Here is a 13,349-nt window from a genome sequence, read left to right as displayed (position 1 = left end):
AGATGCTTTCTGACCAATAGAGCAGGACAAAACACACCCCTTTTAGGGATTTCAAGAATTTTGCAATAGAAATTTATGCATGGTAATTAATAAATAAGTGATTTGATAGGGTATGTGTGAAATATTAACTTGCAATGAGAACTTGTTTATTACAATTATTATTGAAGTTAAACAATTGTTCTAATCTTGTTTATTACTGTTTCTTTCAGATATCAACGAATGTGCCTCTTCTGCGTGTGCCAATGGTGCAGTGTGCATTGATGGCATCAATGGCTATACATGTGCTTGTGATGCATCATTTACTGGCCGGAACTGTGAATTTAGTATGTAAAGCTTGTTCTTTCTATTATGCTCTGCACATGTTGCAATATTTTGATATTCCATTTTTTTTGTATCTCAAGATTTAATATCAAGATCATTTTATTGTAGACCGAATAATCAGTCGCATTACAACATCTGTATAGCGACTGAATTGGTTACAATGCTAAAGTCCATGGTGGTATTTATGTCAATTTTTGTTGAATTTGTCTCACCTGCATTTATATGAACCACTCCAAATTGTTGCTTGTATATAATACCAGGTTTGGGTGTACAATCGATGTCAATAGCCGTTCTGCATTCCTTAAAAAAAAACAATTTTTAGACCACATTTTTAACGCAGTTTCTCTCGTCACACGCTCGAGTATTTACTTTTAAACTGGCATATGGAGCATGCATGACTAAGCTGAATTTATACTCCATCGCCAATCAGTACTTGACCAATGAGATACGCGCTTTTTCCAACGCAACAAAAAATGGTCTACCTCATTGGCCCAAAAAAATTACTATCGCTTAGCGATGTAGTATAAATTTATAGTTTTAGCCTAAGTCTTTCGGCCCCGATCTTGACGCTAGTAAACATAGTGGAACGAAATGACCATTTCTCATTCGATGACCGTGTGTAGCAGTTGAAGACTAATGGGATGTACCCTAAATGCGGGATCGCCCATATTTATTTCCGTTGTCCATGCAAACAAGATTCGAGATGAGCAAGACATTTCGAAGGTGAAAGCGCAAGAAATTGGATTTTTTTAGCACATTTCAGTGCCCGTCCAGAAGCTTGAAGTATTGCGCTCGAGAGATAAGTAAGTGATTATCATGTATAGGGTATTGCCGGGAATTATACAAGCTTATTTAGGGGTGAAAAATATCAAGTAAAACACATTGTGGCCGTTTGCAAGTTCAGGATGTAAATATCGTCATCCTCGCCGAATTCAAAACATAGCGTAATAGTACGGCACTAATTGTTAAAATTTTATTTGATCAGGAATATATACAGAGATATTATCAAATGAAGGGGACCAAAGAAAATTGAGCTGGTGCTAGATTTGAACCCGCGACCTGTTGAATCCTGCATCAGCTAAATGTTGCTTCCCCTCTTCATGTTATATTGTTACCTGTTCAGTTTCTCTGTATATGGTACCCTTTAAAAGCCTTCTTGTCATTGATCCTACTGTTTCTTTCCGGCTTGTATCATAATGTTGCCATGAACCTTGGGCAGGACAGATTTATGGCTCTAGTCAGCACCTGAAAATAGAGGATTGGATAGCTCTGATGGTAGAGCACTGGACTCACAATTCAGAAGTGGCCAGTTCAAAAGCCAGATTCCCACTGAAGCCAAGTTGTCTTTGCCCCTCTTTATTTTATTTGGATGATGCATTTCATAATAAAGAGTAAATGTTTTACAAATAATATACCAATTGTTGTGTCATAAATAATAAGGATCAACCTAACATTGATGTTCGATCAAAAGATAAAACAAATTTGGCTTCATTACCTAATCAGACTGTGTAATCTTGTCTTTTCCAGCTTTGGATCCATGTGCAAGCTTCCCATGTCTTAATGGAGGTGTATGTAACAATCTAGGAATTGACTACATCTGTACATGCCCAGCTGGCTATGCAGGAAAAAATTGTGAACAGGGTATGTATACAATAGACATGTATGTGACACAAAGGAGACATTCTCATAACATGTTTTCAAATTGGTCACTTTCATGGTTTGTGATTGGGGACTATGTTGGCTTTCAATTTCTGGGAACTATTTTTTAGAATAACAGTGATGAAGCATCAGTTCCAAGATACCTTTAACAAAATAATTCATATGACTGGTTTTTGTGGGTTTTCTTGTTCTACACTGAAAAATACAACTGTCAAAATGTGGGAGTCAAATATATTAAACAAAAGTGTGGCAAGATCATAACAGCATATTGGGATCTGATGACTTATCAGATGTTGGTTTCCGAGGTTCCTAAAATCATCTATGATCCTTTTTTCCAGACATCAATGAATGTTCCAGTTTGCCTTGTCAGAATGGAGGTATATGTGTTAATGGGGTTGGTGGCTACACATGCACATGTCGAGATGGATACACAGGTGCCAATTGTGAAAATCGTAAGTACAGTACAGTATTAGTTGGAAACATTGTCAGAAGGTTCAATGAAGTTATTTTGTAAAAGAAATGATATTGGCAAAACTCATTTTTACATGTAAGGTCAGTGATGAAAAAGTTTTTGAGTACCATGCCCATCATGGATAACAACTTTGTCCACTACAGACTAGCTTAAAGTCACTATTATTTTCAACAGTAGTTAAATATACAAAACATAATTCCCAAAGACAAAGAGAAAGACAATGTGACTATGTATATTTACAATTACTTAAGCACTATTTTGATTGGTCACTAGTGGTAAGCATACCTCCCAACAATAGAAAGTCTAAAATCTGAACACCCACAGGGGCGTACCCAGAAACCTTAAAGCATAGAATGCAGCGACAAGAATAACCCAAAATACACTGATTTTGCATGTTTTGGGTATATAGAACGCAGGGTACACATGCCTCCTTTGCACCCTCTTGGATAGGAAACCCATTGCAATCTCAAACTCATTATTTTTATTCCATAGTATTTATATCATGGGTTTGAACTACAGTACTGTTAGTAAAATTACGCCCTAGAGCAAGGCAGGTCATAAAAGATTATGACCATTTTGATGACTTTTAACCATCAATACTGTTTAGAGGTTAATAACTGCGCATCGGTTATTTGGAGGGCATTGTGAAAAATCTAAACATTTTGCCTTTGGAACCGAGGAATATCCCGAGGGGCGTAGCCCCGAGGGATATTCCGAGGTCCAAAGCAAAATGTTTATATTTTTCACAATGCCCGACATATATTACCGATGCAAAGTTATTAACCTCATTCATAACCGTCACTTTAATCTCTTCCCTTACAAAATAACACAAAGTTTTGCTCAAAAAGTTTATAAAATAGATGATTTTACATCTTCCCTTTCCAAAAATCGATCAGGCTAAAACATGACGACCAATAACAAAAGTGCGATCACAATCTGTGCAAATATGGTAGCGCTATCCAAATACGGCAGCCGGGCTACAAGCGCAGTTTGTTCGACGCACAACAACACGCAAACGCCGGTCAATTGTGTGCGACATTAAAACAATTACGCATTTTGCGGTCAATTGTGAGATATTAATGACCTCGATTTGCGTTTCACAAATAACTAAATGTAATTGGATCGCACACATCGCGTTTATTAATGAGGTTATGAATTGTCTTTATTGGCAGCTGGATATTGTACATCATTGGAAGGTACTTGGTATAATGATTGCAATGACATGGTGACCATTACAAGGACAGCATCAGGAATGTTGCTTGGACAATATTCTACTTGGGAAGATAGCAGTGCTGGATATGAAGGTAATGCAAGGATGTAACCAGAGGGTGGCAGTCGGGAAAATATATTTTGTGTAAAATCTGGACGTAAAAAAAAATAATGAAAGGTTTTGGCTCCTGCTTCAGTGCTTTAGTTTGGACAGGTTAAGTTAGTATCAAAATGCCATTTAACATATTTTTGATAAACTTTTGATACATATTTGACATACAAGTATCTGCATGGATTGGTGCCTGGGAATACAGAAATGATTTACTCTGTCACTGAATTTACAAGTTACCATGCTAATTTTCATACTGAGTAATTCCGATAAAACCCGCAGCATGAAATAATTTCCCCTATCGTGTGTGCATAAAAGTACCTCTTCAGCATCATTTACAGTAGGAAGTTCCAATGTGTAACAGGCATCATTACTACGATGAACTTTTGACGGTCAATTTAGGGACGAGAGAGGTACTTTTGCCAAGGATACTCAACATGCAATCAAGCGTGTGGTGGTAGCGTTGTGTAAAAGACTGACTGTGGAAAAGGTGATGCATGTAAACAAAACGTTCTGTAAAAAAAATTAACTGACGAAAAATTACGGACATTTGTCCATCTCTTTCCATTAGTATCTTATTGTGAAAAATTAAGTAGCTGAGGTGTTAGCTCAATATGCTAGGAAAATATTTCTCGTCAATGACCCCACGTTCACATTAGCTTAATAAGCTGTATTTTCGCACAAAAGGGTGTTGTAATTCATGACATTTCTTGTCCGCCCGTTTGGGTACAGTTTGACCCCCTAGCTTACTGAATAAATAGCGCGGTTTTCCGAACTTTTCCAATCTTGATTTGAAAAGTTCTATACACCTGCACAAATCTTTAAAGAAGATGTTCGCTGTTGCCTCTGTTGCAAAACTGATTTTGTGAAATACATATCAAAGATTAAAAAAATGGGATATGATTTGATGTTCATACTCTTTGAAAGTTTGAAACACACTTGGATCTTGGTAGAACCAGATGCAGGCAAAATGCTAGAGTTGTGCTTCAAAAACCTATATAAGCATACATGTATGCTGGAAAGATGCATCTACTGTCTGTACAAAAAACTTCATATTCTGGACTTGAGAGCTTATCAGCTCTTCAAAACTTACAATACTTTCTGCAAGCTGAAAGTCAGATAAAGACACTTGTTACAGAGAAACACCACAAAGTCCAATAGGCGTTTTCAGGAAATTAACCGACTAGATCACCCATAGGCCATACATCTCACGGCAGCATACAAAAGAGCTTGGTGTTTATGAAATACAACACATTTTGAATCTTATCATTTTGAAACACCACCTGGTCATGCTGCAACCTGCCAGAAAGGAATTTAAACGTATCCCAAATCTGTTAAATAATTCACAGCAATTTCTTTTCTTTTTCATGCTTTCACAGTACCCACTGTTGTAGTAGGCTATGCAAGTGGAAATTTTGAGAGACCAACCTTTGGTTTCACCGTTGTTCAGAACAATGGGGATTCCACCACCAGCTGGACTGGACAGTGCCATTGGTGTGGTGGTGAAGAGGTTCTACAGACTACTTGGATAAGAACAGACAGAACCAATCAGTGCCATGAAATGAGATATGCTAACAAGTACGGTATCTGACATAGCAGAGATTGGGATTTTGCCAAAATGTCTTTCCTTGTGCTGGAGGCATACCGACCGGAGGGGGTGGGAGGGGCAGGGGTGCAAGTTCCCCCAGCTCGAAATACCGGGACAAAAGCTTAAAATACTATTTTTAATGTGCATTGTTGGTGGTATAGTGCATTGTTGTATTACAATGTAATGTAGTCACATATGAAAAAAGATAATTGGTGAAAATTTCTTTATCTCTCCACCACCCCACCTTTTAACTTCTTGAATGTGCTTCTAAAAATGTTCGGGCCATCAATTAAAAATTCTTAAAACACTTGAGAATGTTCCTGTAATCTTATTGGTTCTTACCAACGTGATATGACACGTTATCACACGGGTCAGCGCGTGTGGATCGACGCGATACGCGTACTCGCTATTTGAACCAATCGGAGGCGCATATATAGCAACAACGGGACTGATCGATTTTAAGCCCTAGGTATGATTCCTTGCCAAATGTAGGATTTAATTTGATTAAAATTTGTAATACTTATGATATTTTTATTTGAATTGAAATGTTTATGAATGAACCTCGCCTCATTGTTTTACTTAAAATAATGATGTCGCCCGTGTTATATGAGATGATAGATGCACTCCAGTGGCTAAAAACAATACCTTTATTCTCTAAATGTTAAATTGTTGACAACAACCGTCTATCAGCAGGACTTTCCCCCTTCCCCTGGCTAGGTGGTCCCTGTAACTTAGCCCTTGGTTGTGGCCAATTTTGAATAAGAATTTAGAATAAGTGCCACCATCCTAAAATATTAGGATTGGGATCAAAGAGATGAGGGTTTAGGGTTAGGTTTAAGGCTGGGGTGGCAACCACTATTCACAAGTTGCTCTGAATTTTCTTTTGAAAATCACTCCTATCATGACCTCATTTCCAAGGAATTTTGTAGCATAAAACATCAATGGGTAAGATATATTGGCAAATTGCATTCTCTCAAATATCTTTTTATTTTGTTGTTGTTTTCTTCTAAAATGCAAGTATTAAGATGTGTTATGTAGATTATGTATTACCAGCGTGGTGGCCTAGTGGTTAGAGCGTCCGCCTCACGATCTGGAGGTCGCGGGTTCGAATCCCGGCCGGGCCATACCAAAGGCTTTAAAAATGGTACCTACTGCCTTCTTGCCAGGCGTTCGGCATTGAAAGAATGGAGTAGGGAAAGTTAAACACATGGCTACCAGTGGACTAACCCCTGCTGTAGCTTTTCTGCTTGCAGACATGTGGCCTAGGGTTATGAAAGCGGAGGTAGGCGCCGCCAATGGGCGAAAGGCTTGGGAAGGATTTAACCTTTTTTTTATGTAGATTATGTTTTGAAAAGAAGTCTTATCACTAGGTAAAGCTGTCAAGTCATTGGTCTTCGCAAGATGATGACATGATTTTTACAACCCTGATGGATTCCTTCAAGAATTTATATTCATGATGCTATAATGCTTATGAAATTGCAAATACCTAATTGAAAAATCTGATTCTTTGGACATTAATATGATCTAGTCATAGAGAGTGTACATTTGGAATGATTTGTGATACAGCTAATCAATAACTCATGTAATAATTTATTTTCATGTTGCAGGGTTGGACAGAGTAGTTGGACCAGATATAAGCAGAGCCCGGCACCAAAGGCCCTGGAAGTAACTCCTCCTCCATAGACACCAAATACTTTATGCTGTAATATCACCAATAAGCTGCCTCACATTGGATCCAGATGAAAAGCAATATTGTACCTTGGGTGGGATCAGCCCATTGGTCTCAAGGGTTTAAAAAGGGTTACAGTTCAAGTTTAGGGTATTTTAGATTAAGGTTAGGAATAAGGTTAGAGTTAGCATTAGGGTTAGTTTTAGGTATAGGGTTAGGTTAGGTTAGGGTCAGAGTTCGGATTAGAGTTGGGGTCATGTTTAGGTTTACGATAATGGCTAATGTGATATGATAGTGTTAGGGTGAAGTTTAGGGTTATGGTAAGGATTAGGGTTTATAACTAAGTTTTGACCCTTCTAAATCAACCTGTAACTCACTGGGCATCTTTTCCCATATCACAAACTTAGTATAAATGGAGTTGTATTTAATTATATACCATGACCAGTCACAATGACTTGTATTCATAAAATGGACTAATTGTATTCACTGGCTCATGTGCATTTTAGTCTAGCTTTGTAAGTAGGACCATTAATATTCACACGCTACACTCAAATTGGATGTTTTTAAGCACATAATTAAAGCTGAGGTTTTGTATTACAATTGTTGCAATCACTTAAAAAGTAACACCATTCTCTTCTTTTGACACTTGTGAAGAGACACCTGGACAGAATAACCACTTTGGCATGGGACTAAAATGAGTAAAGCCTTTCTCTTTGGGCATGATCGAAATACAAATGATGTCCACAGGTGTACTGACTTCATTCTAAGTACAAAAAACAATGAATTGCATATTGGGCTGTGGTGACGGGTACTCATGACATATGACACAAATTGAGGGTTTCAACAGTTCACCATCGGACTAGTTTGAAATCTATCAAACGATCTTACTTTGTCAACATAAAGAAGAAGCTCAACTATTCCTGGAGAAGAATTCTAAGCTATTCGTATCTAAAATGCATTACAGGTTTGGAACTCTCAAATTATTTTAGAATTTGGGTTTGGTAATTGTAAGTATTGCAAATATCAATGCCTCAGTAGCAGAAAGACATGTCCATTAGCTGCTACATGTATGATTGCATGTGATAGACATGATTTAACTTATGTATGGTGAATGCTTTCTTAGCAGGCATGTACTATGACTTGAGTGAACTCATGGCTAGCATGATCTCACACCACCAAATAGAAATATGGTTGGCTGCCCTTCAGTTTTTGTCTCGCCTGATAAGGCAGGAGACTATATAATCACTTTTCCGTATGTATGTGTGTATGTGTGTAGGGGCGGGTGTGTGTGTGTGTGTGTGTATGTGACAAATTTGGTTAAAGTTTTGGTTAAAGTTTGCCTTCCGCCTATTTTCTCGGAGACTATGAGTCGCATACGTTCCTCAAACTTGGTGGGTGGGTGCATCTTGACCCGAGACAGAACCGGTTTGTATTGGTTAGTGCGTCAAGGTCACTGAGGTCATGTAGGGGTCATCTGAGGTCAAATTAGTAAAAACTGTCGTATGGGCATGAAACTTGGTTGGTACAGTCAACATTTAAAGCCAAATTTTTGGAAGGTCATTTCAAGGTCACCAGGGGTCATCTGAGGTCAAATTAGTAAAACTGTCGTATGGGCATGAAACTTGGTTGGTACAGTCAACATTTAAAGCCAAATTTTTGGAAGGTCATTTCAAGGTCACCAGGGGTCATCTGAGGTCAAATTAGTAAAACTGTTGTACGAGCATGAAACTTGGTGGGTACAGTCAACATTTAAAGCCAAATTTTTGGAAGGTCATTTCAAGGTCACCAGGGGTCATCTGAGGTCAAATTAGTAAAAACTGTTGTATGGGCATGAAACTTGGTGGGTCCAGTCAACATTTAAAGCCAAATTTTTGGAAGGTCATTTCAAGGTCACCAGGGGTCATCTGAGGTCAAATTAAGTAAGAACTGTTGTAATGGCATGAAACTTGGTGGGTACAGTCAACATTTAAAGCCAAATTTTTGGAAGGTGGTTTCGAGGTCACTAGGGGTCATCTGAGGTCAAATAAGTAAAAACTGTTGTCTGGGCATGAAACTTGGTGGGTACAGTCAACATTTAAAGCCCAATTTTTGGAAGGTCATTTCAAGGTCACCAGGGGTCATCTGAGGTCAAATTTAGTACAAACTGTTGTAATGGGCATGAAACTTGGTGGGTACGGTCAACATTTCAAGCCAAATTTTTGGAAGGTCATTTCGAGGTCACCAGGGGTCATCTGAGGTCAAATTAGTAAAAACTGTTGGTCGGGCATGAATCTTGGTGGGTACAGTCAACATTTAAAGCCAAATTTTTGGAAGGTCATTTCGAGGTCACCAGGGGTCATCTGAGGTCAAATTAGCAAAACTGTTGTACGGGCATGAAACTTGGTGGGTACGGTCACCATCAGCCAGATAATCGTGCCCAGCCGATAACCACCAAATTCATTTACCTCTACCAAAAGTAATCGCGAAAGCAGGCGAGACTCGTGGTTCGAGAACCGCCTTGTTTGTCAAGAAACTGTGGCATGATTTTGCATGAAGAGTATGTACTTAATTCCTAGACATCGTGGACTTTGAGGGCAAGTCTTAAAAATAATGATGGTCATCAACCTATTGTTTGTCCTAGTCAACCATCCTGTGAAATAAAAATGATATTTTCTTAGGGCGACTTTAGTACACTTTTCAATGGAAGTGATCTTTGATAGTGTGAGATCTTATAGGTAATCATACAAGCAGTTAATGGGCTATTTCAGTTGACATCCAATGCACCTCTTACAGAAGATAAATGACCCCAATCTCCCACACAAGGAGTGTGACTTTCAAATGGAGTTACCTGAAATTTAAAATCTACACCCCCTGTGAAGCAGATTAATGTCATGTTTTCCATAGGGGGTCTATATATTTTAACTGGAATAGCCCAGTAGACATGTCTTTCTGTCACTGAGCCATCAACATAATGCTGCTGTTTTTAAATTTTGTCCTTATAATTGTGTTACTTGGGAAATAATTTATGCAAATTTGGATAGCTAACTATTAGTGCTGTTCTGTCAAAAATGTATGTGATTTTTGTCTACCTTGCAAAAAACTAGCAACAAAACCTGACATGTGACTATTAGAATAAGAAGATGAGGTAGTTTTGACAGAACAGTGACATGACTATTATGTTATACTTTTATACTCTGCAATGTAAAGTCAACATTAATATCTGTTTATTATTTAATACAATTTGAAATAAATTTTAAGTGTTTTGGTATAATATGACTACGCATCTATTCTATGTAACAAACTCACATTGTATAAATTAATAAAATATTTTATAGGGTATGTTTATTTCGAGTAAAAATTAATTTAAGCGATAGATTTTGGATCATAGTATAGCAGATGCAACCCATTGTGGGACATTTTTCCAACAAATCCAGGCTTGCCGGTCAATCATCTGCCTGTCATGCAGAGTGTGATATGCATGATCACCTGGTAGCGTGAATTTGTTTGAGAAACGTTCCACGGTGGGTTGAATCTGCTATAGTATACTTTTATACCAAGATAGTGAGTACTGTACTACAGTATTACATACTTTCCTTGCATTTACCACATTTTTTTCAATAATTGGTTGTAATCAATTCTATATGTAATTATATTTCTATATCACTGCAAATACCATTTTCAGAAGTCCAATCTAAACAAGGCAGTTGTTTTCAGGGTGCATTTATGAGAGAATAACAAAATTAGATATGAAATTATCAAATAGGCTAATTCAAAAATGGTAATTTTCATGCATGTAATTGTTTGTGCTATGCCCGGTTTTTATTTTTATGTGAGTTGTGTTGAGTGTGAAAGTGCACAAATTAATGTTCCTTGAAAATTCCCACTATTATAATATTGAAAAACTCTGAAATGCAGTAAGAATCATCCAATAATATATGGAAGTCACAGTTAGAATCTACTTATAGTTATGCCTTGAAAACTGTTGCCTGTCAGAATGGTAACTGAGCAAACTTTTTTGAACCGGAAGTAACAAAAATCTCCTTTCCTTCCTTATATTTTAGAAACACATTCCAATTAGAAAACAAAAAAACATGATGATTTTCACAGAATTTAAGTTTCAATTTAATTTCAAGAATAAAAATATACCTTAACTTATATTGTTTTATGGTGTTCAGGGTGTTTTACTAAATTCTATCACATGAAAATATGGTTACTTCTGCTTATACTTATTGCTTTATTATTTTTGTACTAATATTATACTGTATATCTTGCTAAGCAGTGGCATGTGCAAAGGGGGCAGGTCCCCCATGATCCCCACATTAGTCAGTCAGGAGAAATGCACACAGTCAGGGGAAAAGTATGGGGCTTCAAATTTTTGAGCATTTTGGGGAATTGGACCAGTAGCCCCCACTTTTGAAAACCTGGTCACACCACTGTTGCTAAATTTCTATATTATTGTATTGTGAAAAAGGGCAAGAATGTTTCCTTTCTGTTACAAGACATGAGTTTGATTAAAAATGTTAATAGTACTGTAAAGGAATTTTTATGTGCTTAGATTGTTGTTTTTGTCTTATTTTTTTCTTTCCTGTCCATAAATTATGTGATTTTATAGTGGGATCTTGGCAAAAAAATAAATAAAAATAATAATGTGGTTTTCATATTATGGTTTTCACATGAGAAAGTCTTATTTTTGGTTCTATGGATGTACAATTATTATATGCAATGTGTGAGAATAACATTTCCAAATGCTTCACAAACATGTTTGGAACTGTGTATGTTCATACGTGTTGGTATTATATAAACAAGCAAAGTAGATTTAAACTGTCATTCAACAAACATATATTTGATATAGTTACCTCAATATTTTGATGTGTACAACATTCAACTCCATCAGTTCATCATTGGAGCCCTCCTGATGAGGATGTGTGTTGTACACATCGACATATTGAGGTAACTATCTCAATATATGTTTGTGTTAAATCTACTAGTACTTTGCATGTTTGGATTAGTCTAAACCTTTGGTTGTCAGGGTCAAATCCAACACACCTAGGTTTATGGCTTATGGGTCAGTCCATGTCGAAACAGATTGAGTGTACACCCACCCTCTTGGATTTTGCTCTCCTTTGGCTCAGGGGTACCTTTCATGGATCCCTAGGTGAGGTCACAAGAAAAAAATCAAATTCCATTTCGCTTATGAATGGCGGACAATCAAAGTTTGGCGACCTCGACCAAAATTGTGAATTTAAGGGGTCCAAATGACAAAGTGCTCTCTTTGAGGGGCACTTTCTTCTTAATTGAATCAGTTGTGATCCTCTTTTTGAATGTGGTCACTACCAGGCTGTGTCTGAAATACCTAACGCCACAAAAGAGAGATGTCGGACATTCGTTGGGATTTCAGAGGGGGTCAAAATCAGCACTTCGTACTGTTCAATCAAATTATCTTGATTTTGAAGGACCCATGATAATGTCACAGTGCACTTATAGGTCCTAATTATGTTCAGAATGGATTAACCATATGCCAATGTCTATGAGCAATTAAAAAAAGAGAAATTTCTAGACCCTACAGAATTTTAGGTCACCCCTAAAGTGGTTCAGCCACAAATGGCACTTAAAGTCGGCAAATTTTGACCCCTAATAACTTTAGGTGTACACCAGATATGAATTTCTAGTCTTTTGCATCTGAAAGAATGTAGTTTAATGTTACTAGGAACATAAGATTTGTTTTGTATTTTTGTGTTTTAGTATTAAGTTGACGCTTTCAAAAATAGTCATTTTTGCCTAACATACCATGCATACAGGATACGGTACAAAATGCCAATTTTAGTATGATATTTTTTATATTTTTGATCACTTTATAGCCATTTGTATTATTTATCCTGATATTTCAAGTTGCTCTTGAGTCAAGTAATAAGAAAAAACTCTTTCTAATCCTCTGTATGGATTTTTAAGGGGGTCAAAAATGCACTTCCTGGCAACGATGCACATGCAAAGTACAGGTTATGGGGTCAAATTTTCAGAATGCTCCCAATTATGTCAAGTAATATATCAAATTACTCGTATGGTCATGAGGATTCCAAAAATGTATAGTTTGTTATGTGTCAGACCTTTCAGGAGGGCGCTATGACTAAAAAATGTTCATAGGTCAACGACCTTTTGAAAGTATCAAAACACAAAAATACAAAACAAATCTTATGTTCCTAGTAACATAAGACTACATTCTTTCAGATGCAAAAGACTAGAAATTCATATCTGGTGTACACCTAAAGTTATTAGGTGTCAAAATTTGCCGATTTTAAGCGCCATTTGTGGCTGAACCACTTTAGGGGGCCTAAAATTCTGTAGG

General features: G+C 37.1%; 1 protein-coding gene across 40 annotated transcripts in view; it reads left to right on the top strand.

Moving 5' to 3' along the window:
• The window catches only part of LOC140159281 (uncharacterized), a 137,879-nt gene extending 129,649 nt beyond the window's left edge, over positions 1 to 8,230 (top strand). For all 40 annotated transcript variants that reach the window (XM_072182972.1, XM_072182967.1, XM_072182826.1 and 37 more), the window contains 6 exons: positions 210 to 323; positions 1,849 to 1,962; positions 2,319 to 2,432; positions 3,625 to 3,756; positions 5,150 to 5,348; positions 6,966 to 8,230. In XM_072182972.1, the coding sequence (XP_072039073.1) occupies positions 210 to 323; positions 1,849 to 1,962; positions 2,319 to 2,432; positions 3,625 to 3,756; positions 5,150 to 5,348; positions 6,966 to 7,041 (749 nt within the window). In that variant the 3' untranslated portion in view covers positions 7,042 to 8,230. The remainder of the gene's footprint in view (positions 1 to 209; positions 324 to 1,848; positions 1,963 to 2,318; positions 2,433 to 3,624; positions 3,757 to 5,149; positions 5,349 to 6,965) is intronic.
• Positions 8,231 to 13,349: the final 5,119 nt, after the last annotated feature.

This window comes from Amphiura filiformis, chromosome 1 (genome assembly GCF_039555335.1).
Source record: "Amphiura filiformis chromosome 1, Afil_fr2py, whole genome shotgun sequence".
NCBI lineage: Eukaryota > Metazoa > Echinodermata > Ophiuroidea > Amphilepidida > Amphiuridae > Amphiura > Amphiura filiformis.
Note: the sequence above shows the minus strand (reverse complement) of the source record. Positions and strands in the feature narration are given on the sequence as shown.